Source organism: Pinus tabuliformis, chromosome 7 (genome assembly GCF_031772625.1).
Source record: "Pinus tabuliformis cultivar Carrire ecotype Pingquan chromosome 7, CPIR1, whole genome shotgun sequence".
Lineage (NCBI taxonomy): Eukaryota > Viridiplantae > Streptophyta > Pinopsida > Pinales > Pinaceae > Pinus > Pinus tabuliformis.
Window position 1 is genome coordinate 592,910,197 of NC_142293.1, and position 26,262 is coordinate 592,936,458.

At 39.9% G+C, this 26,262-nt stretch overlaps 1 protein-coding gene across 3 annotated transcripts in view; it reads left to right on the plus strand.

The window, feature by feature from the left end:
- Positions 1–26,262, plus strand: part of SS3 (starch synthase 3) — a 549,711-nt gene that overhangs the window by 185,623 nt on the left and 337,826 nt on the right. For all 3 annotated transcript variants that reach the window (XM_089458559.1, XM_089458560.1, XM_089458558.1), the window contains one exon: positions 23,350–23,457. In XM_089458559.1, the coding sequence (XP_089314685.1) occupies positions 23,350–23,457 (108 nt within the window). The remainder of the gene's footprint in view (positions 1–23,349; positions 23,458–26,262) is intronic.

Here is a 26,262-nt window from a genome sequence, read left to right on the forward strand (position 1 = left end):
GCTAATGCAGAGACCAGGAGGGCTGACGCAGAGCCTCAGAGAGGTGTTGGAGAGAGTTTCGTGGATCAGGGTTTCAGAATATCTGCTTCCTAAGAGAGGTATTACTGCCAGATTGATTTCTCTATCGGGTGAGCCAGTTTGGCACCCAATTGTACTCAAGAAAAACTGCTTAATAATAAAACCCTCAGAACTGCTGTACCGGTTTTCCCAAGTTGGGTTTTTCTGGGGACGATTGTCCAAAAATAATGGTGTCCCTTGTATGTTTGTCTATTTCTTTCAGTTGATGATCTGTAGATGGTTGAGACTGCATTGTGTTTATTTCATTATTTATATGGTTAAATAACTTGTTTGGTAATTAAACAAGTAGGTGAAATAAACCAGATAGTGGAGGAAAATTTCTAACGGGTTAGACTTAGAAATTTCAACATGGTATTAGAGGATTACAGATCACAGGGGAGTTGAAGGCACCAGCTGAGACAAAGAATTTGTAGCAAAAACAGTTGTCCTGAGAGACAGAAGTTGTTCCTAAGCAGAAAGCAACAGAGAAGGAGTGACGTAAAGGGCTTGTGTAATCATTTCAAGCCAGAGAGAGGCCAGCGCAGAAGTAGAGGAAGGCAGAAGAGGCTCACGAGGAGCCACGTCATCCTACTCAGCTAGGTAGGAGTGACGTAGTTGGCTAGAGGAGCAATTCAGCCACTGCCAGGATTGTGCAGAGCCAAGAGGCTCAGTTTCTTCAGTCGCTGGGGCATAGGAAGCTGTGGGCAGATTGTGGATAGTGAAGCTGGTGGGGTGTTGTTGCTGTTGAAATAGAACAGTAATTAACGGGACAGAGCCAAGGTAGAGAGTATCGTTACCTACACATATTTCTAGCCAAGAAATCTAGATCAGTGTTGCAGGAGTAAAGGGGATCGGAGAGGTACGATTCGACTGTTGGCAGAAGGATTTGCAGGAGGGAAATCGAGACTCAGAGGGATTCTAGAAGAGAACTTCTAGGAGGGAAGTAGAGACTCAGAATGAGTAGAAGAGAGAACTTCTAGGAGGGAAGTAGAGACTCAGAGGGAGTCAAAGAGAAGAGCGGAGATGGCAATGAACAGACTGAGGGATCAAGATAGGTTGGACAAGGCGTCCAACTTTGTCATCTGGAAGGCTAGGATCATGTCTGTTCTGGATGGACATCGCATCAAGGTCTTCGCCTTGAGAACCACGGCTATCCCAGTCGACCCAACTGATAACGAAAGATATGAGGATGCAATGGCCAAGGCAAAGTGCATAATCCTTGATGGGGTCAAGGATCATGTAGTTCAGCATATTGTTGAGAAGAATATGGCAAAGGAGATGTGGGATACCTTGATGACATTGTATCAAGGCACTTCCATGAAGAGGAAGATGCTACTGGAGAATCAGCTGTGGTCGTATCAGATGCAGAAGGGGGAGTAGATAGATCACTTCCTCAGCAGGTTGTAGGAGATTTAGGAACAACTAACTTCCATAGGGGCCACATCGGATCAGAAGTTAATGGTGAGGACCGCCCTGAACGCAGTGTCCAAGGAGTGGGTGACACTCGTCCAAAGCATTTTGGGCAGAGCGAATCATCCAGGATGGGAAGAATTATGGGCAACTCTTCGCCAATAAGAGATCAGACGGCTGACCAAGGCGGGAAGTAGCGACAAAGGAGCCCAAGTCAAGAAAGAGGAGGAAGAGGATACAACTCTGGCATCTACGGGGCAGCAAGGGAAGAGGAAGAAGAAGGACATCTCCAAGATAAAGTGCTTCAACTATGGGGAGCTGGGCCATTATGCAACCTAGTGTCCTAGGAAGAAGAATAAGGGAGAGGCTTTTGACTCCAAGGCAGCGCCAGCTAAGGCGGAGAAGGAGGTAGAGGATGATGATGATTGTGCCATGAGTGCTCATGTACCTCTAGAGAAGAGGTGGGGTGACATCGAGCTGTAGTCAGGAGGACTACAGGAGATGTGGGGCAAGATCCTTGAGGTATCCAAACTCTTGGATCATATCTGGCTACAGGAGCCCCGAAGTGACAATAGTAGGATGGCGGATGCTGGTAGAAGCGAATGCAGATGGAGCGACATAAAGTGCTTGAGTGTAGGGATCTGTAGCAGCGCAGTGAGGGTTGCACGGTGCGAGAGGCACAAAGGAGGTTGCAGCAGTGCAGGAAGGCACAAAGGTGTTTGCAGTGGTGCGAGAGGCACAGAGTTGTTGCAGCAGCGCAAAGGCAGCAGAGAGAGCACAAGATAGCAACAGAGAGGGCTTGATCAGGAGGGTTTCTAGCTTGACAAGGATGTCAGTGGTTGGGTAGATGAAGATCAGTTACCATCGTCTTATTAATTGAGTTGCAGTACAGCAGTAGTAGTGGTAGTGCTATGGGCAGCACGATGCACCATGATGAGAGAGGGCTGCAATGCAAATGCAGTGTTGGGAGGAAGGACCAATAACAACACGGATGCAGAGGGAGCTGCCGTACAGAGGTAGCAGTGGCACTGGCAGAGCCATGGGCAACACTACAGGATACAACAGTGCAGAGGATGTTGGGCAGGAAGGGCAAGCATCAGGGCAGGTACTGGTACTGGATGATCAGGGTGATGCTCAGTGGTGGAGTATTACTAGAGCACATTCCTTGCTAAGAGGGAGTGTTGATTTTGGGTAGCACCGGATATGCTTTAGCCATGAAAGTTGGTGGAGAGGCTAAAGCACATGAGATCTCCAAGACCCAGAAATGGTTTGGGGAAATTCCACCCGGTTAGAGAGATATTAAAATAATTAATATTTTTAATGGAGTTTCTAAGTCTAAACTTCGGAAAATTAAAATATTAATGGGTATTAATATAAAACTGGGTGAAAATGTTCTAAATGACATGGATCGAGCCAAATCTAATCTTAGCTATTGATTAGAGACTTAATCTCAGTTGTCGAAGACTCAACAGGAAAAGTATAAGAGGAGGTTTGAGGGTTGGTTGGAGATACACCAAGTTGATCAGTCAGTTTGATTTTCTAGAGCGGGGTTTGCTAAGAGAAATTGAACCAGTGATTAGAGTTGCAGCGAGGGGCAGTGAGTGCATAGCAGAGAGGCAGAGATAGTGCCAGAAGACCAACGCAGAGGCAGACTTAGAACCTGCAGGAGCCACGCAGAGAGTCAGAGTGATTGTGCAGAGGGCCAGAGGGCTTGCTTGGGTGACGCAGAGGGCCAGGGAGCCAACACAGAGCCTCTGTAGGCTGACGTAGGGGGTTCTAGGCTAACGCAGAGGCTAGGAGGGCTGACGCAGAGCCTCAGAGAGGTGTTGGAGAGACTTTCGTAGAGGAGACTTTTAGAATATCTGCTTCCAAAGAGAGGTATTACTGCCAGATTGATTTCTCTGTCAGGTGAGCCAATTTGGCACCCAATTGTACTCAAGAAAAGCTGCTTAATAATAAAACCCTCAGAACTGGTGCACCGGTTTTCCCAAGTTGGGTTTTTCCGGGGACGATTGTCCAAAATTAACGGTGTCCCTTGTGTGTTTGTCTATTTTTTCAGTTGATGATCTGTATATGGTTGAGACTGCATTGTGTTTATTTCAGTATTTATATGGCTAAATAACTTGTTCAGTAATTAAACAAGTAGGTGAAATAAACCAGATAGTGCAGGGAAATTTCTAACAGCTTAGACTTAGAAATTTCAATAGCTTGTGTCACCTTTGAGGCATGGGAGGGCTAGCACCATTCTCTAAGCCCTCAATGATGGAGCAAAACCAACTTATTCTTTCATTAGGAGACCCATGAGTCCCATTTTGTGCCCCAAACACAAAACCAAGGTGCACATGATGATTTACATGAGATCTAGGGGCCAACTCCTAGAGCATGATTTTTGGATCCCTCTTCACTCAACTTGGTAGCAAGAGAGCTTAACGCATGTCTCCATTAGGCTAATGCATGGATGACTTCATCATTTCAACCCTCTTGTGGGTGTTTTCTTATGTTATAACATTGGCTATGAGGTTGGCTTGTAAGCTCAATTAGTTCTTTCCCATCATTTGACAACTAAGAGGGGCTTTAGGCTAAAATTAGACTTGATAGAACATGTATAAATAGAAGACACCTCATTTGAGTCTCTCATCATCATCACACTTGGAATTGGACTTCTTGAGAAGAACTCACACTTGTTTCTTTTGGCTATTGGAGATCTTTTGGATGCATTTCGATATTTGGAAGCTATTTTTTATTGTCTTTAGAGCTACTTCTTTGGATAATGGATGGATATATGACATGTTGTCTTGTAAGTGCTTATTGTTGAAGATTTTCTATCTTGAAATTGCTTAATGTATGGAATTGTTGCTTCTAGGTTATGCTATTTTGTGCCCTGATTGTTGAAATTTAATTTTGAAACGCTATGTAGTTGAGTATTGCATATGTTATTCATTTTACAACATGTAATGAATGTTCGTAATGGAGGAAATCTTTACTCTATCCATCAAACTTCATTTTATTTTGAAGTGGGTAAATGCTAAAAATTGATACTTAGGGCATCAATTTTTAATGTCCTTAGAAAGAATCTAGCTTATCTATCACATCCTTGACTACATATGCCTAAAGGACAGGGCACTAGTCCAAGTCACTAGGGATCATTCCTAAATATTCTCCATAATTTTCTCTCCTAAAATTGGTCCTTTTAAGGCTAGGGAGAAAATCTAGGGCTTTTAGTGAAATTTTAGGGAGGAGGCTTTTTGGTGATTTGAAAGTCTAAACATCAAGCTTAGTGTCTTGGCTACGTATTCTCCAAGCTTGGTGGGCATACACTCAAATTTCATTCATAAAATATCTTGCCCTAGGTGTTGCTCCAAGAGGGAAACCCTAGTTCTTTTCCCTTGAACTTGAGTACTTCCTTGAAGGTTGTATGAGCTTATTACTTGTTGAAGTATATCATAAGAAGCCTTTTTTCCTGGGCTTTGACCCTATGAATACCTATCACCATCAAAAATCTCAAAAGCCTAAGTCTTGAGCCTCCTTTTCTAGGGCTTTTCTTTGAGAGTGTTTTGCTTGTTTGAAACCTTGAACCATTATTGAGTCTTTCTTTGGAATGAGTTCTAGCTTGATCACTTTGTGCCTTAAACCTAGCATATCTATTTTAAGTGATTGCATCCTACCAGAAGTCCTCCCATTAGTGAAAGTCCGTAAAGAGTAGGGGGTTTTGGTTGAGATAAGATTGGTCCTCTATCCAACTGTTAGCACTTAGTCCAACTATTGTCTTGTAGGGTTTCCCACTCCAAGGCTTGCTAGATTTTGTCGTAACAATACTAATATAAAGAACATGTCTTATAATAATTGTTTCAAGGGCTAAACAATGAAAATGACATGAAGAACATGTCTTACAATTTCATTATATATTTCAAGGACTAAAATATAAATTATGAAGACTGACCATAACTACAAAATTCAACAACCCCTTGTAGTTGCAGTTTGACTTTGTAGTTACAGTTGCCCTTTGTAGTTGCAGTCCCACTTTGTAGTCACAGTCGCCGTTTGTAGTCACAGTCGACTTTGTAATCATAGTCACACTTTGTAGTCATAGTCGCCCTTTGTAGTCACAGTTGCCCTTTGTAGTCACAATCGCCCTTTGTAATCGCAATCACACTTTGTAGTCATAGCCTCCCTTAGTAATCGTAGTCGCATTGGAGAATTGCGACTGGATTATGTCGCATGCGACAAGTCTAGGTCATGCTTCCAGAGTGTGATGAGGGGAATCACTAGTCGCAAGTCGCATTTCTAAGAGGTAGTGAATAAGACAGTATGCACTAAAGTTGCGGCTTGCATCTTGAGGAGTTGGCTCTATGGTCTTGGTCGCAACTCTAGATGATAGAAAAGGTATCATTGTAAGTTGCGAATGCGACTTGCAGCTAGGACAAGAGGCACAAGTCTTTCAAGGCTTATAGTTAATACTGTAAACTCAAGTATGGATGAAGTCAAGTTGATCTTTGCAGCAATATGCCATCAATGAATCATTGGTGGACCATGATGTATCTTCTAAGCCTGTTGACCTAATAGTATTTGCTTCCCATTAAGAGCTGCTTCTAGTAGTAGTAAGCCTTCTGGTTTTATTGCAACCTTGTCACAATGCTAGATATTCGAGAACACACATAAGTATAGTCACGACAACTTCTCAAAAATAAAATACCTTTCACCTAGATAAACATAAATGGGGGAGCAATGCTGAAGGATCTTTTACAAAATTAATTGAATGCAAATGTCATAAACCCTAGTGTATCTATAAGATAGGAATGAGGATGAAGCAAGTCATGCATGCAGAGAAAATGTGTCTCATGAAAATATATACAACGGTAGCCTCTAATCATAACTTGGTCATCAAAGGGGTTTGACCATTTCAATCCACCGGGATACCCGTTAAAATGTTGAAAAGCAAAGGGGGACCCAAAATTTAGTTATACTGGCTGAAAATTTTTGGGTGGTGTTGTAGCAGCTACAACAGTTCCATGGAATCTTCATCCCTCAAGTTAGGCTCATTTCCCTCGAACTCTTTAGTGCCTTTGGGAAATTTAACAATTTGATCGCCATCGTTAAGCACTTGCCAGTTCTCAATGTTGTCCAGAATAGAGGGTCTATAAAGCATTTCAATTCGACCATCGTTTTCTAATTGCGGGCAAGGTTGCATAATCGATGCAGATATCACTAATGAATCAACAACAATATTCGTTGACATTAGCATCGCTTCTATGCCAAATGAAGTGAACGCATTGATAGATCCCATGACCACTTGTCTATACTTCCTGAGTCTATCATTTTTACCAATGTTGCAGGAAACGCCCTCCCCCCCGATCTAATGCTTGAAGCGCGTCCCATACGGATTCGTACAGGAAGCGTCCCCAGAAGCGTGACTCCTAAATTTGGAAGCGCGGTTCCGCCTGTTTTGGACGCTTCCTAGAAATTTTGGAAGTGTCCCTCTGAAGCGCGCTTCCGAATCTACGAAGTGCGCTTCGTACGACGCTTCGGCCGTACGAAGCTCGATACTTCGTAGGGCGAATCGTACGGTTCCAGAAAAAGCACCGCGCCATTTAAAAAATCGATTTTTTTTAATTTTAGGTGAGTTTGTATGTTGGGGGTGGGTCCACCTTAGGTTAGGGTGAGGAATGAAGGCAAAAAAAATATAAAAAAAATATAAATGTAGCAAATGCTCCCTCATGGTATCCTTTTACTTAAATTTTTAACATTACCATGAAATGACTCAGGATGTTTGAGAGTGGTTCCAGCCTCATTGGACTTCATATGGAGAAAATAGAATTTCATATCCTATTCAAAATTCAGCAGACTTAACAATTTTCAGGAATTTAGGATCAATGGGATTGTGGCATTTCATTAGATTATATCAAGTATGAAGGTATGCGACTAGCATTTAATCAAGAGCACCAAGCCCTATATGTACTCTAGTGTTGGTGGTGTTAATTGTTGAACTCCTTTGTCACGCCCTTAGCAAAAAATTACCTTTCAATCAAGTCAAAATCATCAATCAAGCATGTTAAGCTTTTTCTACCATATTTTAAGTCTTGAATTAGGTAGTTTGTTCAAAATTGGGCAATGTTGACTAATATCCCTAGACAATCGAGGTAGAGGCAAAGGCTAGACAAGAGGAGAAGAATCTAGATTCTAGATGGTTGATGCTCGAATAATTAATCATTAATGTACAATGGATGCTATATCTATCTTGATTTATGCAAAAATATGCATGTTTTCATGTCTTCTACAACTAATTTGGTATTTGGGATGTTTGTTTTGAGTATAAATGCAATATATATATATATATATATAGCAGACGCTTCCGCAGACACTTCGCTTCCTAGATTTTTGGAAAATGACGCTTCCGCGTCCCCACTTCCAAAAAACATCCCTGTTTCGTCCCCGCGTCGTGCAACATTGATTTTTACAACCATGAAGACCTTTGATCTAACAAACCACGAGGTCTGAATCACTTGTGACCTTTAAACATGATATTCCTTTTGATTTGGGGTAGCATCGGATGTGCTCTAGCCATGAAAATTGGTGGAGAGGCTAAAGCACATGAGATCTCCAAGACCCAAAAATGGTTTGGGCAGATTCTACCCAGTTAAGGAGATATTAAAATAATTAATATTTTTAATGGAGTTCCTAAGTCTAAACTTAGGAAAAATAAAATATTAATGGGTATTAATATAAAACTGGGTTAGAAGGTTCTAAATGACATGGATCAAGCCAAATCTAATTTTAGCCGTTGATTAGAGATGTAATCTCGGCCGTTGAAGGACCAATAGGAAAAGTATAAGAGGAGGCTTGAGGGTCAGTTGGAGAACACACTAGAGTGATTAGTCATTCGATTTTCTAGAGCGGGGTTTGCTAAGAGAAATCGAATTAGTGATCAGTTTGCAGCGAGGGGCAGTGAGTACGAGACAGAGAGGCAGAGATAGTGTTGGAAGACCAGCGCAGAGGCAGACGCAGAAGCCAGAGGGAGCCATGCAGAGGCTAGCAGAGACAGCGCAGAGGCCAGGAGGGCCCGCGTCCTCCACGCAGAGGCTGTTGGAGTGACGCAAAGATCTAGAGAGGCTGCGTAGAGCCTCAGAGAGCTAACGCAGGGGGTTTTCAGGCTGACGCAGAGGCCAAGAAGGTTGACGCAGTGCTTCAGTTGCGCTGGAGAGGGTTTTGTGGGGCAGATTTGATGAATATCTGCTTCCGAATAGAGAGGTATTACTGTCGGATTCTTTTCTCTATCGGGTGAGCCGGTTTGGCACCCAATTGTACTCAGATAGATTGCATAATAAAAGAACCCTCAGAATTGCTGCACCAGTTTTCCCAAGTTGGGTTATTTCTGGGGACGAGTTGTCCAAAAATAATGGTGTCACTTGTGTGTTTGCTATTTCTTTCAGTTGTTGATCTGTAGATGGTTCAGACTGTATTGTGTTTATTTCAATTTTTATATGTTTAAATAACTTGTTCGTAATTAACAAGTAGGAGAAATAAACCAGAGAATACAGATAGAATTTTTAACTGGTAATACTTAGAAATTTCAACAATTCCCATATCCCTAGGAATGGACAATACCAAAAGTAATGCTTCATACTCTGTTACGTTATTAGTTGCTTCAAACACAAACCTATATGAGAAATAAAGGATCTCTTTTTCAGGCTATGTGAAAACAATATCAGGTCCATTCCCATGTTTTGAGGAGGCACCCTCAAAACTCATTCTCCTCAATCCTTCTTTTTCCTTTGGATGAGGAACCTTAGTCGCCATCACCAATTATGACCCCATACTTTCCTTTATGATATTAACTTGGTTGTCATGATTTCTAGGGTCCTCCACAATGTTCATTCGATAAGACTCCCTTTATAGCTTAGCTGATTTATCCCTAGGGGTAGGAAGTGTTACATAAGATAAATCCATTTGAATGGCACCACCTACATCTGAGATCAATTTTCATGTCAGCAACATTCCCCAAGTTGGAGGCACATCCAACACCACAATATCCATACTACAAAATACATCAGGATGTGCTGCGAGGTGGACTTGTAAATCAAAAGGAAAAACATATATTATGGTATTAATCGTGGCAATGGAAACAATGGATTTCCCCTTGTTTACTTGATGGAAAGTGATGACAACATCCTCATCAATGATATTAGAGCTAGAATGGTCAAACCGAAAAACTTCATCTAGAGTGAAACGAAATAAAATTGGACCAAAAGATTGGTTGACTAAAAAATACACTAAATATTCAAATTTTGAAAAAACATATATATTCATGTGCATCCATATGAATCCAAAGTATTATACATAGATATGTAATGTTTCTGATGTATATAGCAAGTGAGAGCACATATAACCATAATAGTACCAAGTGAAATTTATCTTGATCCAAAATACATCAACAACAAGGCTTTAAATGGCCTCTAGATTCCAAAAAAATCATGCTACAATAAATTCTTACATAACATCAAAATGATTTCCTATATTGGGATTGTCATCATCAATATCACCTTCTAAGCATTAAAATAAGATAGAAAAAGCTTAACATGCCTAATCAATGATTTTTCTTGAGTGAAGGGTACATTTTTACTAGGGTCATGGCATATTGTACAACTATCAATGCCACCAACATCAAGGTACATAGAGGGCTTGGTGCTCTTGATTAAAGGTTAGTTCCATACGCTCATACATGATAAAATACAATGGAAACATTGCCATCTTGCCGATACTAAAAATTGTTATGTCTGCTGAATTTTGAATGGGATCTAAAGTTCAACTTTTTCCATATAAAATCTAATGAGGTTGGAAGTTGGAGCTACTCTCAAATACCTTGAAAGAATTAATGGTAATGTTAAAAATTTAGATAAAAGGATGAAAATGAAATCCCTTAACTCAATTTTGCAAAATGAGCACTAAATGACCAAGAATTTGGTTACAAGCAATGTCACGGGCTCGCTAAACTTGAACCTTGAGGTCTTAAAAAAGGTTATAGTATGGCTTAAGTTCGAGTATATTCGATTCAGGTTCGTTTTTCTCAGTTCGGTTCAATTTTGGTCCTCCTTACAGTGGTCAAATGCACTGTTCATGACTTGTCCTGCGCATATTTACCTTTGTTTTTCCTGTTCGGTTCAATCTTGGGCCTCCTTATGTTAATTCCTCTATGCCTAGCTAAATCATTAATGTCCCATTAAATTTTTATACTCATAATTTTTTTTATTGAAAGCCCCAAAAAAATTGATATCTGAAATTTGCACACAATTAATATGGTTGAGCTTCTAACTATACACAACAGAAACAAGAAACCCAAGCACTTAAACTTTTACACATTTTACCCTAGAAAATCCTAGTGTTGGGAAAATTGACAGAGGGGTTTTATTAGGCTTTAGAGAATAATTCAGGAAAACATTACAATAGTAGTTCTAGAGAATTTATAGCCAAGAACAACCCTAGAAAACACCCCCTCTTCTCTACATAATATGGCCTAGCAAATAACCTCTCCATCTGCAACATATGGCCCGCTTATCTTCAGTGAACTCAGCATGGGACATGACCTCTCCTCCAGTAGACAACTTGGCCCTAAGGACTCGACCTCTCTCTCCTACGAACTTGGCTTGGGCATGACTTCTCTCTTCAACAGATGATGGCTTGAACACAACCCACTCTATTTGTGAACTTGGTCCCTTCTCCTCAGCTGCTCGTTTTTCCTTCTTCTCACCCAAATCGACCCTCTTCTATCTCACTTGAAGTGATCTCCAAAATGTGTCCTTCACCCACTCATTCCAACAATTTATAATTTCTCTCATAACCCTATTTTTCCTTGAGATCATCAAAGAAAATATCAAAGGCCAAAATTTTTTCTTATCACTTTCTTTCGATCTAGTCAAAAAAAGAAATATTAATTTGTAAAGTTATAAACTTTAGAAATTTGAGTTACAAAGCCAATAATAACTAATAGAATTAACTATCATGCTTTTCCTAAGTTAAAACTTAGAGAAGAAACTGCCGAAATAAGTACTTATTAAGGTATCTTTTGCATGCCTTGACACGAGGCCTACGCAGAGACACCTGTTTGGACTACACTTTTAGCACTCCCTCTTTGCGAGGAAGGTGTTCTGCACCAACACCTAACTTGTCCTTGTAGAAGGCGAACTTACCTTTCATCAAGGTCTTTATGAGGATGTCTACAACCTACTCATCTGTAGGCACATATTATAGCTTCAACTTGCCTTTCTGCACACAGTCCTGGATGAAGTGATACCTTATCTCTATATGTTTTGACCTGCTATGAAACATTGGATTTTCTAAGAGCTTGATGCAACTTTGATTTTCACAATGTATCATGGTTGACTCCAACTCCTGATCAAACAACCCCATGAGTAATTTCTGAAGCCAAATGGCCTTGTATGATGCCAAAATTGTTGCTATGTACTCAGCTTTAGCAGAACTCGGTGCAACTGACTTCTGTTTCCTGCTGAACCAAGAAACATCTCTAGACCGCAAGCTAAAACAATAGCCTAAAGTAATTTTCTTATCAATTGCGCTGCCTGCCTATTTAGCTTCATTCCATCTCCTTGGACATAACTCAATGCATACTCCACTATACCATGCACTTACTTTGGCTCAACCATAAAATAATTGAGTATTGACAACAAAACATATATCTGGTTTGGTGTTGACTAGATGCATAAGAGAGCCTATCAACTAGCTGTATAAAGCGGGGTCTAGTGTTTCTCGTTTGAAAGCATGAATTTTCTTCCAATTGGTTACCATTGGCGTAGCCAGAGGCCTACAGTTCTGCATCCTCAGTTGCTTCATGATCTCCACAATGCGCTTCCCCTTCTTAAGGAAGATCCTTCTGTATCGCTGTCACACCTCTAGCCTAACAAACTAGTGCGTCAACCCATATCCTTCATCTCGAACTCCAAAGCATGATCCCTGTTGCAATTTGTAATGAGTTTCTATGAACCTATAAGAAACAAGTCATCTACATATAACACAAGAATGGGTGGCTCTCGCTTGACCAATATGTAGTACAGGTTTAAGTCATTGTTACTCTTGGCAAAGTCCATCCCCAACAGGGAGCTGTCTATCCTAGAATACCACGCACATGGTGCTTTCTTGAGTCTTTACAATGCTTTCTTCAATCTGCATACATGAGAATCCCTCCCATGCACTACAAATCCATGCGTTTGCTCTATATAGGCCTCCTCCTCAATCACACCATTAAGAAATGTCGTCTTGATGTCAATTTGATGGATCATTCAACCTATCTATGCAATAATAGAAATCACGACCTTGATGTAAGAATACTTGGCTATAGATGTGAATGTCTCATCATAGTCAACTTCCTCTCTTTGAGAGAGCCCCTTAGCCACAAACCAAGCTTTGTACTTCTCAACACTGCAATCAACAATGTCTTTGATCTTATAAATCCACCTAGATCCCACCACTGATTTCCCTTCAAGCTGTGGCATAACCTCCCATTCATCATTGTTCATGATGGAAGAGTGCTTTTTCACCATGGCATCCCTCCACACTTACTGCTTAGATGCCTCTTGAAAATTGGAAGGCTCGACTTTAATCAACTCGCTTATAAGAGCCATATAATCAGAAAATCTCTGTGGTGGTCCGCACTTTCTGACTAAAGTCTTAGGAGCATCCACCTGCTCCTGAGCTCCCCTTCAGGTACACTCTACCCATTTCTACCTCTTCTTCTTGGAAGTCTCGACCCTATGTTGCGGGGGAGCGCCCCCCCCCCCTCGAACCCGCTCCCGCCCGGAGCGCGCTCCCAAAATCGCTCCCGTCCATTTTCGTGAGCGCGCTCCCTTAAAAAAATTTGCGCTCCCTGGTCTGTTAGGGAGCGATATAGGGAGCGATCGCTCCGGCGCTCCCGGAGCGATTTTTAACGCTTAGGAGCGATCGGGGAGCTCGCTGATCGCTCCCGAGCATTAAAAATCGCTCCGGGAGCGGTTCGGCGGAAAAAAAATCCGCGGACCCGAAAGATAAAAAAAATTTAAATTTTTTTTGGGTTTTAAAAGCCCAATGGGCCAAAAAAAATTCATTCTAACTTCATTGAGCTTGAGTTTGGAGCTGGAGCAAGAGCAAAGGAGCGAGGAGCAAGTGCTGAGGAGCGAGGAGCAAGTGCCAAGGAGCGAGGAGCAAGCCTGCAGAGGTAAGTAACTTAGTAATTTAGTTAGTTTAGCTGGTTAGATAGTAATTTAGTTAATTTAATTTAACTGTTTGAGTTTAAAAATCATGTATTTAAATTAAATTAATAAATTAAATTAATTAATCCCAATAAATTAAATTAATTTGCAGATTCAAGAATCAAAACCCTACAAACATCAAACACCATGGACCTGGCTATATTTATTGGCATTTTCCTCTTCCTGGTCCCTTTTATGGTTATTATGGTGCTGGAGAGTAGGAAACGGAGGGGGCCCCAAACTGAAGAGGGGGATGAAGAAGCCAGAGAAAGTCAAATGGGTGAAAACCCCGATGAGGAGGAGCTGGAGGAGGGTGAACATGACCCTCAAAAAACTAAACAAGACCAAACTCCATTGTGGAAATATGTTCACAGGGCTGAAACAGGGAGAGGGGGTGGAACCACTAAATTTCATTGCCCCCATTGCAACACTGATTACACAGGTTCATACACCCGTGCTAGAAGACACCTCTGCGGGAAAAGGCCATGGGATGGAGAGAAACAAATAGGAATCAAAACTTGTACAGCGGTGTCAACAGCGGATAGAGCCAAATACATAAGGGAAGAGGAGGAAGCCCAATACAGAACAAAAAAATCAAGGGGTTTCTTTGAACCAAGCTCACAATCACAAAGAACTCCTTTAGCATCCTCCCAAGGCAGTGGATATGGACATGGAGGCACAGGGTCATCATCTTTAAGGCGTAGAACCATATCAGATTTCCTTGATGAGGGGTGTAGGAATGATGTGGATTCAAAAGTTTACAGGTTTCTCTATGCATATGGGATACCATTCAATGTTCTACGCTCACCTTATTGGCACGAAATGGTTTCTGCCATAAATGATGCCCCTAAAGGATACAAGAGCCCTGGGTATGACAAGGCAAGAACCATTGGCCTTGATCATGAAAAAGCAAAAATATCACATTCTTTGAATAAAATGACAAGTTCTTGGACTGACCATGGGGTGTCCATTGTATCTGATGGATGGACAAATGTAAAAGGCAAGCCATTGATAAGTGTTCTTGCTGTGTCTGTTAGTGGTCCCATCTTTCTTGCTGCACATGATTACTCAGATAAGTTCAAGACCGCCATCAACATTGCAAAAGCATTACTTGAAACAATTGAGCGTATTGGCCCATACAATGTCATCCAAGTCATCACTGATAATGCTCCTAATTGTAAGGCAACGGGAGCAATTATTGAGGATAAATACCCCAACATATTTTGGTCTGGATGTTTGGTTCACACATTGAACCTTCTGTTGCATGATATTGTCAAAAACAAAAATGAACAATACCAATGGATTGGTGATTTGTACAAGAAAGGCAAACAAATGATAAAATTTATTACAAATCATAGCAATACCCATGGCCTTTTCCGCAGTCACTCAAGATTGGAGTTGCTGAAGATTGCGAAGACTAGATTTGGTAGCTATTACCTCACCTTCAGGCGCCTTTTGAAGGTAAGAGAGGCATTAGCTAGCATGGTATCAAGTCCACATTGGCAGGTGTTAAAGGAAAGGGCTACAAATGTAGCTGACATGGCAGGTTTTGAAATGGTGGAGGAGGCCGCTCTTGATGGGCAGTTTTGGACAAGTGTGAGGCAGGTATTGGATTTCACCAAGCCAATTTATCACATGATTCGGTTTGCAGATACAGACAAACCAGTGATTGGCGAGGTGTATGAGCAAATGGATACCATGTTGGGGGAAATAAAAGACATTGTTCATAATAGAGATCCCAACTTGTACAAACTGATTCATGATTGTGTGTGTGAACGGTGGAATAGGCTTAACCTTCCACTACATTGCTTGGTGTATATCCTTACGCCAAAATACTACTCTACATCTTGATTGGGCCAACCTGCAGCAGGGGGTGGGGTTAGGACCAAACCCCATTTAGATCCAGAGGTAACTAAAGGATATTTGGAAGCATTACAAAAGTTGGTACCTGACAGGGAGGAATGTGCAGCTGTGCGCCTTGAAATAGGCAGATACTTCAGTGGCACTGGTTTGTATGGTAACTTCCATGCAATGGACGACAAAGATAAATTTGAACCTCTCACATGGTGGGAAACATATGGCGGCCACGGACTTTTGCCAAAATTGGCAAAAAAAGTTCTTTCACAGGTTGTAAATTCTTCTTCTGCAGAGAGGTGTTGGAGCACCTACAGCTATATACATAATGTGAAAAGAAACAGACTCAATGAAAACCGAGCAGAAAGCTTGGTTTATGTGCACTACAACTTGAGGTTGTTGAGTCATTACTGTGATCAGGCTAATGAGGATCCCACATATAAAATTTGGGACAATCACCCAGAGGATGACAATTTGGAGGATGGCATTGTACATATTGAAGAACTAGAAGAGGAACTTGTAAGGGATGAAAATGAAGCAGCAGCCATGCCACCTCCACCTCCACCTCCACCATGCAGCACCTCCACCATGCAGTAGCAGTGCTCGAGGTCCGAGTCTTGTTCCTTTGCTGTCGCCACCTCCATCTACACCCTCGCGTGGAGGTTCTAGTTCTGGTCGTCGATCTGTGCGGGAGACTCCTAGAAGACCACCACGACCTGCTTATACTCCTGGAGACTCTCGTGGCAAGGGCCACATGTAGATTTACAGTTTACTTGTCTTTTTTAGTTTCTATTAGACTTTAGTTTTCATAACTGTTGAGTTTTGAGTCCTTGACTCTTGACTCTTGACTCTTTCATATCATAATGATATTTTTTGTAAACATTATATCACTGTGACAATGAAAATTTGAAGTTTGAAGTTGGGCCTTGGCAATTATAACTCATTGGTAATGATTGTGAATTATGAATATGATGCTTTGTGAAAGACTAAAGTTGTTTCATTTCATCTCATTATTCATGTTTCATTTTATAAATTTTTAACATTTCATATCATGTTAACAGTTAGAAGTTAGGACTTAGAAATATCTTCGATATTACTTCTTGTAATGGTTAAAATTAGCTTACAAGTACAACTTTGGTGATCAATGATGATAAATGTTATTGAATTTTCAATTCTGAAAGCTTGAAGTTGAAACTTTAAGATTGAATTTGATGAATCATGATTTATAAGACTCAATATGTTGCAGTTGTAATATGTATTTTACTAACTTGTGGACATGGTTGATGACGATTATAATTTCTAGATGATTGATGTGATATGGTTCAATGATCAATCTATGTTTTTTTATGTTTTTTATGTCTAATTCATCATTCTACATGTTTTTGTTGACATATATGTATCAAAAATTAAAAAATATAAAAAATATATATATATTTTTAAAAAATTGCTCCCAAACCGGGAGCTTCTGAAAATGGTCGCTCCCGCTCCCGTTTTCGCTCCCGCTCCCCGCTCCCGCTCCCGCTCCCAAGTAACATTGTCTCGACCTAGGTAAATGGAGCATCTCGGCCCTCCTCATGATCATCTTATTCGTCTTGCACACAAGTCTGATGTCCTACAATTGTGTAATGGACGTCTCCCTTCTTCCTTTGGTGCTTCCTGCTCCTGAACTGCTCCCATAGCTAGCATTGTGCCACAAGACTCTCTAAAAGCCCTATCCTCCTCAAATTTCATATGCCTTCGCACCACTGTCTTTTTGATTGCATGAATGTAGACTTTGTAAGCCTTTGAGGGATCACTATGTCCAACGAAGATACCCTTCTTCGCAATAGGTTCAAGCCTCGTCCTATTCTTTGATGGAACGTGGCAATAAATAAAGCACCCAAAGATATGAAGATGCCCAACCTTTGGATTCTTTCTCGTGAACTCCTCTTCAGGGATCATCCTCCCCAACACCTTGTGTGGACTCTTGTGTTGCAAATAAACTGTTGTGTTACACTCTTTTGCCCATAAGAACATAGGCAGATCTTGATCATGCAACATTGGTTTCACTGTCCCAACAATGGCTCCATTCTTCCTCTTCGATACTCCATTCTGTTGTGGGTTATATGGAACTATCAACTCCCTCTTAATTGTAGAATCTACACAAAGCTCCTTGAAGGCATTCGAGTTGTATTCACCTCCATAGTGAGATGCAAGCAACTTGATCTTTCTCGTCATCTGGTTCTCCATAAGAGCTTTAAACTTGTGCAGGCGACTAAAGACCTTGTCCTTGGGCTTTGTAAAATAGATCTAGGTTTCCATAGAATGGGCATCTATGAAGGTCGAATAGTAGTTGAACCCTCCAATAGACACCATTGACATGGGCCCAGATAAATCTGAATGGTCAGGTCCAAGATCCCCTTGGACCTGCTGTCACTGCTGGGAAACACAGTCTTGGTGTAATTGCCCATGGCACCCCCCATGCACACGTCATTTTGATCTGTTGTGAAATTAGGTATCTCGGTCATTTGAATGGTCATGTCCAAGATTCCCTTGGACCTGTTGCCACTGCTGGAAAACACAGTCTTGGTGTACTTGCCCATGGCACCCCCCTTGCACACGTCATTTTGATCTGTTGTGAAATTAGGTATCTCGGTCAGGGCCTCCCTGAACATTTTGAGTGCTCCATTGTGCAAGTGTGCCATTTTCCTATGCCACAACTCCACCAAGTCACGATTGCTGCTGCTGCTGCTTAAGAATGTTTTGGTTCGCTGGAACTGAAGTCTATACAACTTGTTTCTTCTCATTCCAAGCACCTTTGCTATGCTGAAGCTGGAACCCTTGGGACAAGTATACACCTTTCCATCTCAGAAAATCACCACAAAACCCTTGTCCTGCAAGGCTGAAACATAAATCTAATTCTTCGTCAAGCCTAGAACATACATCACATCTTTCACTAGTAGAGGCTTTGTAGACTCCCTTTGAAACTTAATACTTCCACTGCCTGGTAGCTTGTACTTGGCATTTTCACCAAGCTCATAATGGAACTCCAAATTGTTCTCCTTCAGATTAGTAAAGTACTCTCACACGCCAGTCATGTGACATGAAGCGTCATTGTCAACACACCACATGCCGATGGCCATTGAGCTAGAGAGACACATGGTGAGTGAGAATTCATCCTCAAATATGGTTGCAAACTCGTCCATCTCAACTGTGGTAGTGACTTGCTTCTTTAGTTTACCCTTTTTCTTGTTAGGATACTGGCTGGCAAAATGCCCTAGCTGGTTGCAAGCAAAGCATTTCACTTTGCCAGCATTGAACTTCTTTTTCTTGACCTTTATGTTAGCTCCTTTAGTGGAGTTTTTCTTAGCCTTTCCCTTGCCCTTAGAGGTTATCGCCAGGTTCTCTTCCTCCTCAACATTCTTCTTTTTATCTACACTCTGAGACCCTTCTCGGATCTCCTCTAGTGTGAAATCATCCCATAGCCTTTCCCAAGTGGGAATATGCTCTTGTCCCATGATGCATTTTACAAATACATCCCATTTCTTTGTAAAGTCATTCCAGGCTATATGTACCAGATCAGAATCAGGGACTATCTCCCCTATAGCTGCCATCTCATCTTGCAGCTGCGTCAGCCTGGTATGGTAGGAAGCCACGTTCTCTCCCTTGGACATCTTGGTGCTGTAGAGCTTGTCCCTTAGCACCATCTTTTGGTTTTGGTTACACTAGTACAACTTGGTGAGTGCATCCCACGTCTCTTTGGCAATCGTTTTCTTAGACAGATGGGGAATTAGGGGATCTTTCACACCATCAGAGATCATATTCCGTTCCTTTGTGTCTTTCACCTCATGGAATGATCATAGCTCCACAACTTGTTCTCCTTGAGAATAGGTATGATCCAGACTTCCACTGAATATAGTTTTAGGCCCCTTCTAACCTGTCTTCATACTTGACATTGGTTGCCATGGTAAATCAAACCCTTGAATAATTGTTTCTTGAAAACCCTAGGAAGACCACGAACCCCTTTGAGCTTGAACCTGTGCAATGCTTGAATTTCATTTAGAGGCTTGGCGCTGATACCATGTTAATTTCTGTATGCCCATCCAAATGATTAATGTGCCAGTAAATTTTTACACCCAAAAAATTATTTTACTCAAGACCTAGAAAAAATTAAGCTACGAAATCTACGCACAATTAACACAATTGAGCTTCTAACAAATTATGCATAGCAGAAACAAGAAATCCAAGCACATAAAATTTTACACAACTTTTACCCTAGAAAACCCTAGTGTGGGGAAAACCAACAAAGAGGGATTTTATGAGGCTTCATAGAATAAATCAGGAAAATATTACAACAGCCAATTTACAGCCAAGAAGAACCCTTGAAAATAACGCCTCTCCTTTGCACAGTATGATCCAATAAACAACCTCTCTTTTGTAGCGTATGACCCCTTTCTCTTTAACGAACTCAGCCCATGACATGAGCTGTCCTCTAGCAAAGAACTCGGCCCTAAAGACTTGACTTCTTTCTGCTATGAAGTTGGCTTGGGCATGGCCCCCTCTCTTCGGTAGATGACGACCTAAACACAACCCCTCTATCTCTATGAACTTGGTCCCTTCTTATCAATTATTTGACCTTCCTCGTTCTCACCCAAATCGGCCCTCTTGGTCCCTTCTTATCAATTATTTGACCTTCCTTCTTCTCACCCAATTTATAATTTCTCTCATAACCTATTTCTTCATTGAGATCTTCAAAGAAAAGATCAAAGGCCAAAATTTGATCTTATCACTTTCTTTTGATCCAATCAAAAATAGAAATATTAATTTCCAAAGTTATAAAATTTAGAAATCTGAGTTACAAAGCCGGTAATAACTAATTAAATTAATTATAATTCTTTTCCTAAGTTTAAACTTAGAAAAAAAACTGCTGAAATAAGTAATTATTAAGGTATCTTCTACATGCTTGGACACAAGGCCTATGTAGAGACACTTGCTCTAGCTACAATTTTAACACCTTACAATGGTCAAATGTGCCCATCATGACTCATCCTACATATATGACTATGGTTGCAGAGATATCATGGCGGACATGCAAGCGAAGCATCTGTAAATTCATTCTATAAAGTGTCACGAAGCATCTGTAAATTCATTCTATGAAGTCTCTACAACTTTCCTTGTTTTGTGTGGAGTAGGATCTCTACCTCATACGAACTTTATCAAAAGATTCAAATCCACATTGAACTTAATTGTTTTCGGACCCAAATTCGAACTTGAACCATGTGACATAGGTTATAAGGTGATATTGATATAGATAGAGCGATCATTTCTAAATTATTGCGATAATTACTGAAATTATTGCGATAATTTTGAAACTTCAAATTGTTGCAATATATACAAGTGCTAATATTGCCACTTTGGATTTTGGTTATATTATTGTGTCACTCTAAATGCAGGAGCCACTTGTACTTTTAATTGAAGAAGAATTATTTTACTATTCAAGAAGTTATAACATATACAATGATGTGTTCCCATTTTTATTACATCGATGTGGTGGTTATTGTAATGACCCACCTACAATTTACAAACAGACTGCGAATAATAGCATACATACGACACATGCATATGACAGCTACACATGCATGTATTGCATTAGTATATGTGCTAACCATTTATGAAAAGTCCAATGAATGAATTATTGACATTCTAAGTAAATACCTAGACTCGCCAGAATATAATAAGCGTATTAAGGTGGATGACTTGCTATATATATACCACCATAATTAGTATGAATGAAAGTAAATTCAGAGTATTTTACAAAATAAAAGGGTAACTATAATGTTATTAATTATGTTAACTAAATATTGCATTAATTATTGATATTATTAATTATATTAATGAAATTTTATATTAAATAAAATTCAAAGGAATTAAAAGAAATAATTATTAATTAAATGATAATAAAACGTAAAAGGACCCTATGCAAACTTTACCAAAACCATATTATGAACACAATATAAGGCACATAACATATATGGTCTATAAATATTATAAGAGTTTAAAAGAGAACGCTGTCAACCATAGACGCAGGTGGCAGATGCCTGTTCAACCGTAAGCCAAAGCTTATCACTTAACCCTTCGCTGGAGGAATTGGGAACAAAAAAATCATCGCCCTGAAACAGATGAGGGTCCTATATAAGAAAAGGGAGTTTGCTTTCGAAGGGGAGGTTGGCCTGGAGAACGCAGTGCAGGAAGGAAGAACTTACAGTGAAGAACTACAGTTAGAGCAACCTTAATTGTCCTTGAAGCTTTTGGGCACGAGGGCCAAATTACTTCAAATTTGAAGTATTTTGGAGCTGGGTATCGAGATTTTGCCCAGTTTGGCAGGGAGGTGTTGGTCTTTTGGTAACAAGAGCGAATTTGGAGCGTCAACAGCCCGAGATTGACCTCAACAACAAAAACAATTTCCAGGTATTCTTCTGCAAAATTTAAAATTATAAACCCAATTACTGTCTGCTTAAGAATTCCATAGTTAGGGTATTACAATCATACTACCTAATTTTCTTGATGAATTTTTAATAAATGTTCCAATATCATTTCATTAAAATCATTAATAACACTGACTTTATTGCCTTTCAACTTTAGTGTTTGAGCATTAATATTCTAATAATGTCAAAGTTTTCAAAAGATTGCATTTGAAGAATGAGAAGTGTGAGGCAAATTTGTTGGTTGGTGTGGGGGGGAGGGGGTGAGGTGGGGTGTTGTGCATCGTTACATAGATGAAAATTTGGTTTTAGTTTAGGTTTAGGGTTTTTGTTATCTTATAATTTCTTTTTATGCTTTTACATGGGTGGGGTCGTGTTAATATTGAACAGGCTAGAACCAGCTATTTCCAGCTAGAGTGAAACAAAGTGGCTAGTTTTCATTAGTTTCTTATGGAATTCCCATGTGCCGCCCCCCCACGCACCAACCGGATTTCAACTAGGAAATCCCTAAACTGGTCCAAACCTAGTGCCTGTCTAGTTTGGTTAGTTTTTATAACGTTGTCGCATGCTCTATCTAAAGGAAGATACCTAAGAATAACCTAAGATATGTGGGAGTTTTGTATTGAAGCTCTCGTGCATCTCCATCAAGGAAACCAATCACACATCCAACACCTTATGGTAGGTAGGTACTTCATGAAGGACAAAACAATGGCATCTTAATTCCATTAAGGAATTGGTTTTTCCCTTGCTGGCAGGATTAGTTGGGAGGTGTAATTTGGAGGAGATGGGATGTGAATAGTGAGTAAAGATTCTAGAATGTATATTAACATCTGAGAGTGTGTTTCTTATTTCCTGGTGGCAGATTGAGATTCTTGCAATAATAAAATTGTTTCTCTGAGTTTAAATGTTGGGTGCTACTTCAATTTATTTGAGATCCAGTGGGATTTAATCTTCTGTGAATGAGTTAATTTTTGTGGAATAGGGGAAGCTCACAAAATCTGGCAGCTCCAGTTCACATAATATCTAGATAGTGGAGTGTCTTGTTGGTTGCACAGTGTGTTTTCAATCTTTTCCATTGAGCTTCTTCATGCAAGAGGAAGTAATCTCATGTTTTCTTGCTTCACTATATTTAAAATTCTTAGTCTTTATAGGTCATTTATCAACCTTACTGAATGTGGAGTAATTAGCCATGCCATGTGTACTTGAAATCTGCCCCATAATTTATGTAAGCAAGTTCCAAGATATTATTTTTGGTTTATGTTCAAATTTGAATTTAGATCTGACAGAGTCAATAGTGAAAGATGTTTTGATGCATGTATAATGATATGCTTCAGGTTGGAGGACTGGCAGATGTGGTTACAAGTCTTTCTCGTGCAGTTCAAGAATTGGGACATAATGCTGAGATCATTTGCCCAAAATACGATTGTCTTGATTACAGCAAGGTTAGAGTCTTCTTTTCTTGCAAATTACTTTTGCAGCTCATGTGTTTTATTCATCATAGACAGCTATCTGAATCAACTAATTAGACGTTAGTCCTTTCCATGACCAGTTCTTAGACGTAGTACTTGGCATATTAGCAAACTTTTATTTATTGCCATATTAAGAGGAATGCTGAAAGAAAACACTAATGTTTATGGATTTACTGTTGATTGCTATTGATCAACATCCTTCATCCTTCAACGTTGTCTATATTCAGGATGCAAAACCATCAATTTTCTTATTTTACATAAACTTCAAGAGGTTTACAACAATGAACATTAGAGTAGAGGTTGTTGCTTTTGGCATTCATCTAAACATTTGAATGTATATATTTTCCGGCAAATGGATTTTCTGCATTTGCCTCTTCAGTTTTATGAGATGCAAACAGGATACAGCTCTATGGAGTATCCTGCATACCAGAAGGTGTTGAGAAATTAAGATACTGGTATATTAGGGTTAATTTCTCTTTGCATGATAATTAATTGTGATTTTGTTGGCTTTATTATCATTAATATGCTCTCTTATTTCATCAAAGCAATTACCAAAATATAAATCAAGAAGATCACAAGCTAAGTTGCACAAAACGGGGAAATGGGTACGAGTTTCCAAAACGGGCACGGGTATGAAACGCTACCCCCCAAATTTTGGAAACAGGGAAACGCGATATATATATATATATATATAGATATATATATATATATATATATATATTAGAATATAGGACATTTAAGAAATGTTATGTGCGATCATACAGCATACATGATACATTATAATTTATTACATTTAAAGTTTAAACACTATGACTAAATTTACATCACATTTACTCATGAATGATCACGTAATAAAAATAGCAATATCGGAATATCCAAAATCAACCTTTATTATATATCCAAATCTCAAAATCAGCCTTTATTATATATATGAGGCTGCAAGTACAATAAAGACTATGAGGCTGCAAGAACTATAAAGACAAAAGACTAATCCTCATCATCATAATCCTCATAAAAAATAGAAGCAAAAGCATGCTCAACAATGGATGGTGGTGCTGAAGAAGATGATGGGCCAATTCCACGCTGGAGCTCAATATTCAGGGCAGCAAGAGAGAGATCCAAATCAGGACTTTCTGGATCCACATCCCATTATTTAGAAGGACCATTGTTGTATTCTGGACCCCTACGAGATGCAAGGCCAAGGTTGGAGTGCACATAAACAAGATCCTCTACCTTTTGTGAGCCCAACCTATTGCGCTTCACAAAATGAATAAAACCATAGGTGCTCCAATTCCTTTCTGTTGATGAAGAGCTTGCCACTTGTGAAAGAACATGAATGACAAGGTCTTGCAAATGTACACCATTTGCTCCATGACAAATCCACCACCTAACTGGGTTCATGGTGCTCCTCTCCTCCAAAGCTGATATATCTGAATAATCATCTAATCTTGCAGCAAAACTGGCAAATTATTTTTTTTACCTCCCTGTGTAGTTGAGATGGAAATATTCTCATAAGGGTTTTTTTCACCCCATTAGCCACCTCTCTATCCTTATGGGGTGTCTTCCTCTTCCCATATTTTTGAGCAATAAGCTCCTCATCATAAAATTTGGGGTTCAAGGCATGTGCTAAAGTGTGCAATGGAGTGTTGAAATTGTTCCACCCATCAACAATGATTTTCTTGACTAAAGCAACAAAATGATCATCAACAAACAAAAGTTGTGGAGACTCTTATGAAATGATTTCCATAGTTTTCTCAACCATGGAATCCATTCCATCATATACCTTTCCTAAAAAAAGGTTGGTCAGTGTTGTCATTCCGAAGAAGCTCGAATGCAGGGGTTGTGAATTTCAGCAAGAAATCTATCTTGCTCCACGAATCCTTATCAAGGCACAATCTATCAAGGCACAATCTACGCACCATATATCCCTGCTCTGAATCTGCTTGTCTCCACTCAACCCAAAGTTGACTCACCACCATAGAAACTAATGCTTGCTTAACCTCAACAAGGCGATGCAACATCAGGAAGTTTGAGGCATATCTTGTCTCAACAACTTTTAACAACTCCAATTTGGAGTACTCTCGAAATATTGCTTGAGATTGGTGGTGGTTGGTGATGAATTTAACAATCTCCCTTGCTTCCCCTGTGATTTCCTTTATCCATGGAACTTTGTTGTCGATCTCCTCTAAGATTAGATTCAGATTATGGACAATGCAGGGTGTCCAAAATATGTCGTCATACCTCCCCTCAATAATTAAATCTGCAGCTTTGCAAATTGGTGCATTATCCATGATACCTTGCTCCACCCTGTTAGGCCCTATTTTTTCAATATATTTTATAATAACATCAACAATGAACTATGCATATTTTACCTCTCCTGCGCAGTGTTCCACCTTTATTGTTAATTTTAGGTATGTTCTATGCTAGAGCAATTTATTTCAATTTTCACAGTTAGCTCAATATCTTTTCCAGATTAGCAATCACATCATCATTAAAGTAAACTGCAGATAGAACATAAATATAAATTGCAGAAGACAAGCTAAGACAAGAGGACAGAAGATGTGGCGCTAGCCAGGGACAAACCCCAATGTGGAGAAACCCTTTATCAATTCTTCTTATATATTCTTCAATAGTTTAGCAGAGAGAGAGAGAGAGAGAGAGATAGTACATTTACAATTGAAGTCAACACTTTGACTTATCTAGATGAGAGCATAGATCATCTCTAAGAAGATGATACATGAGATCAGTTGAAGACATGCTGCTTCAACTGATTCTCTA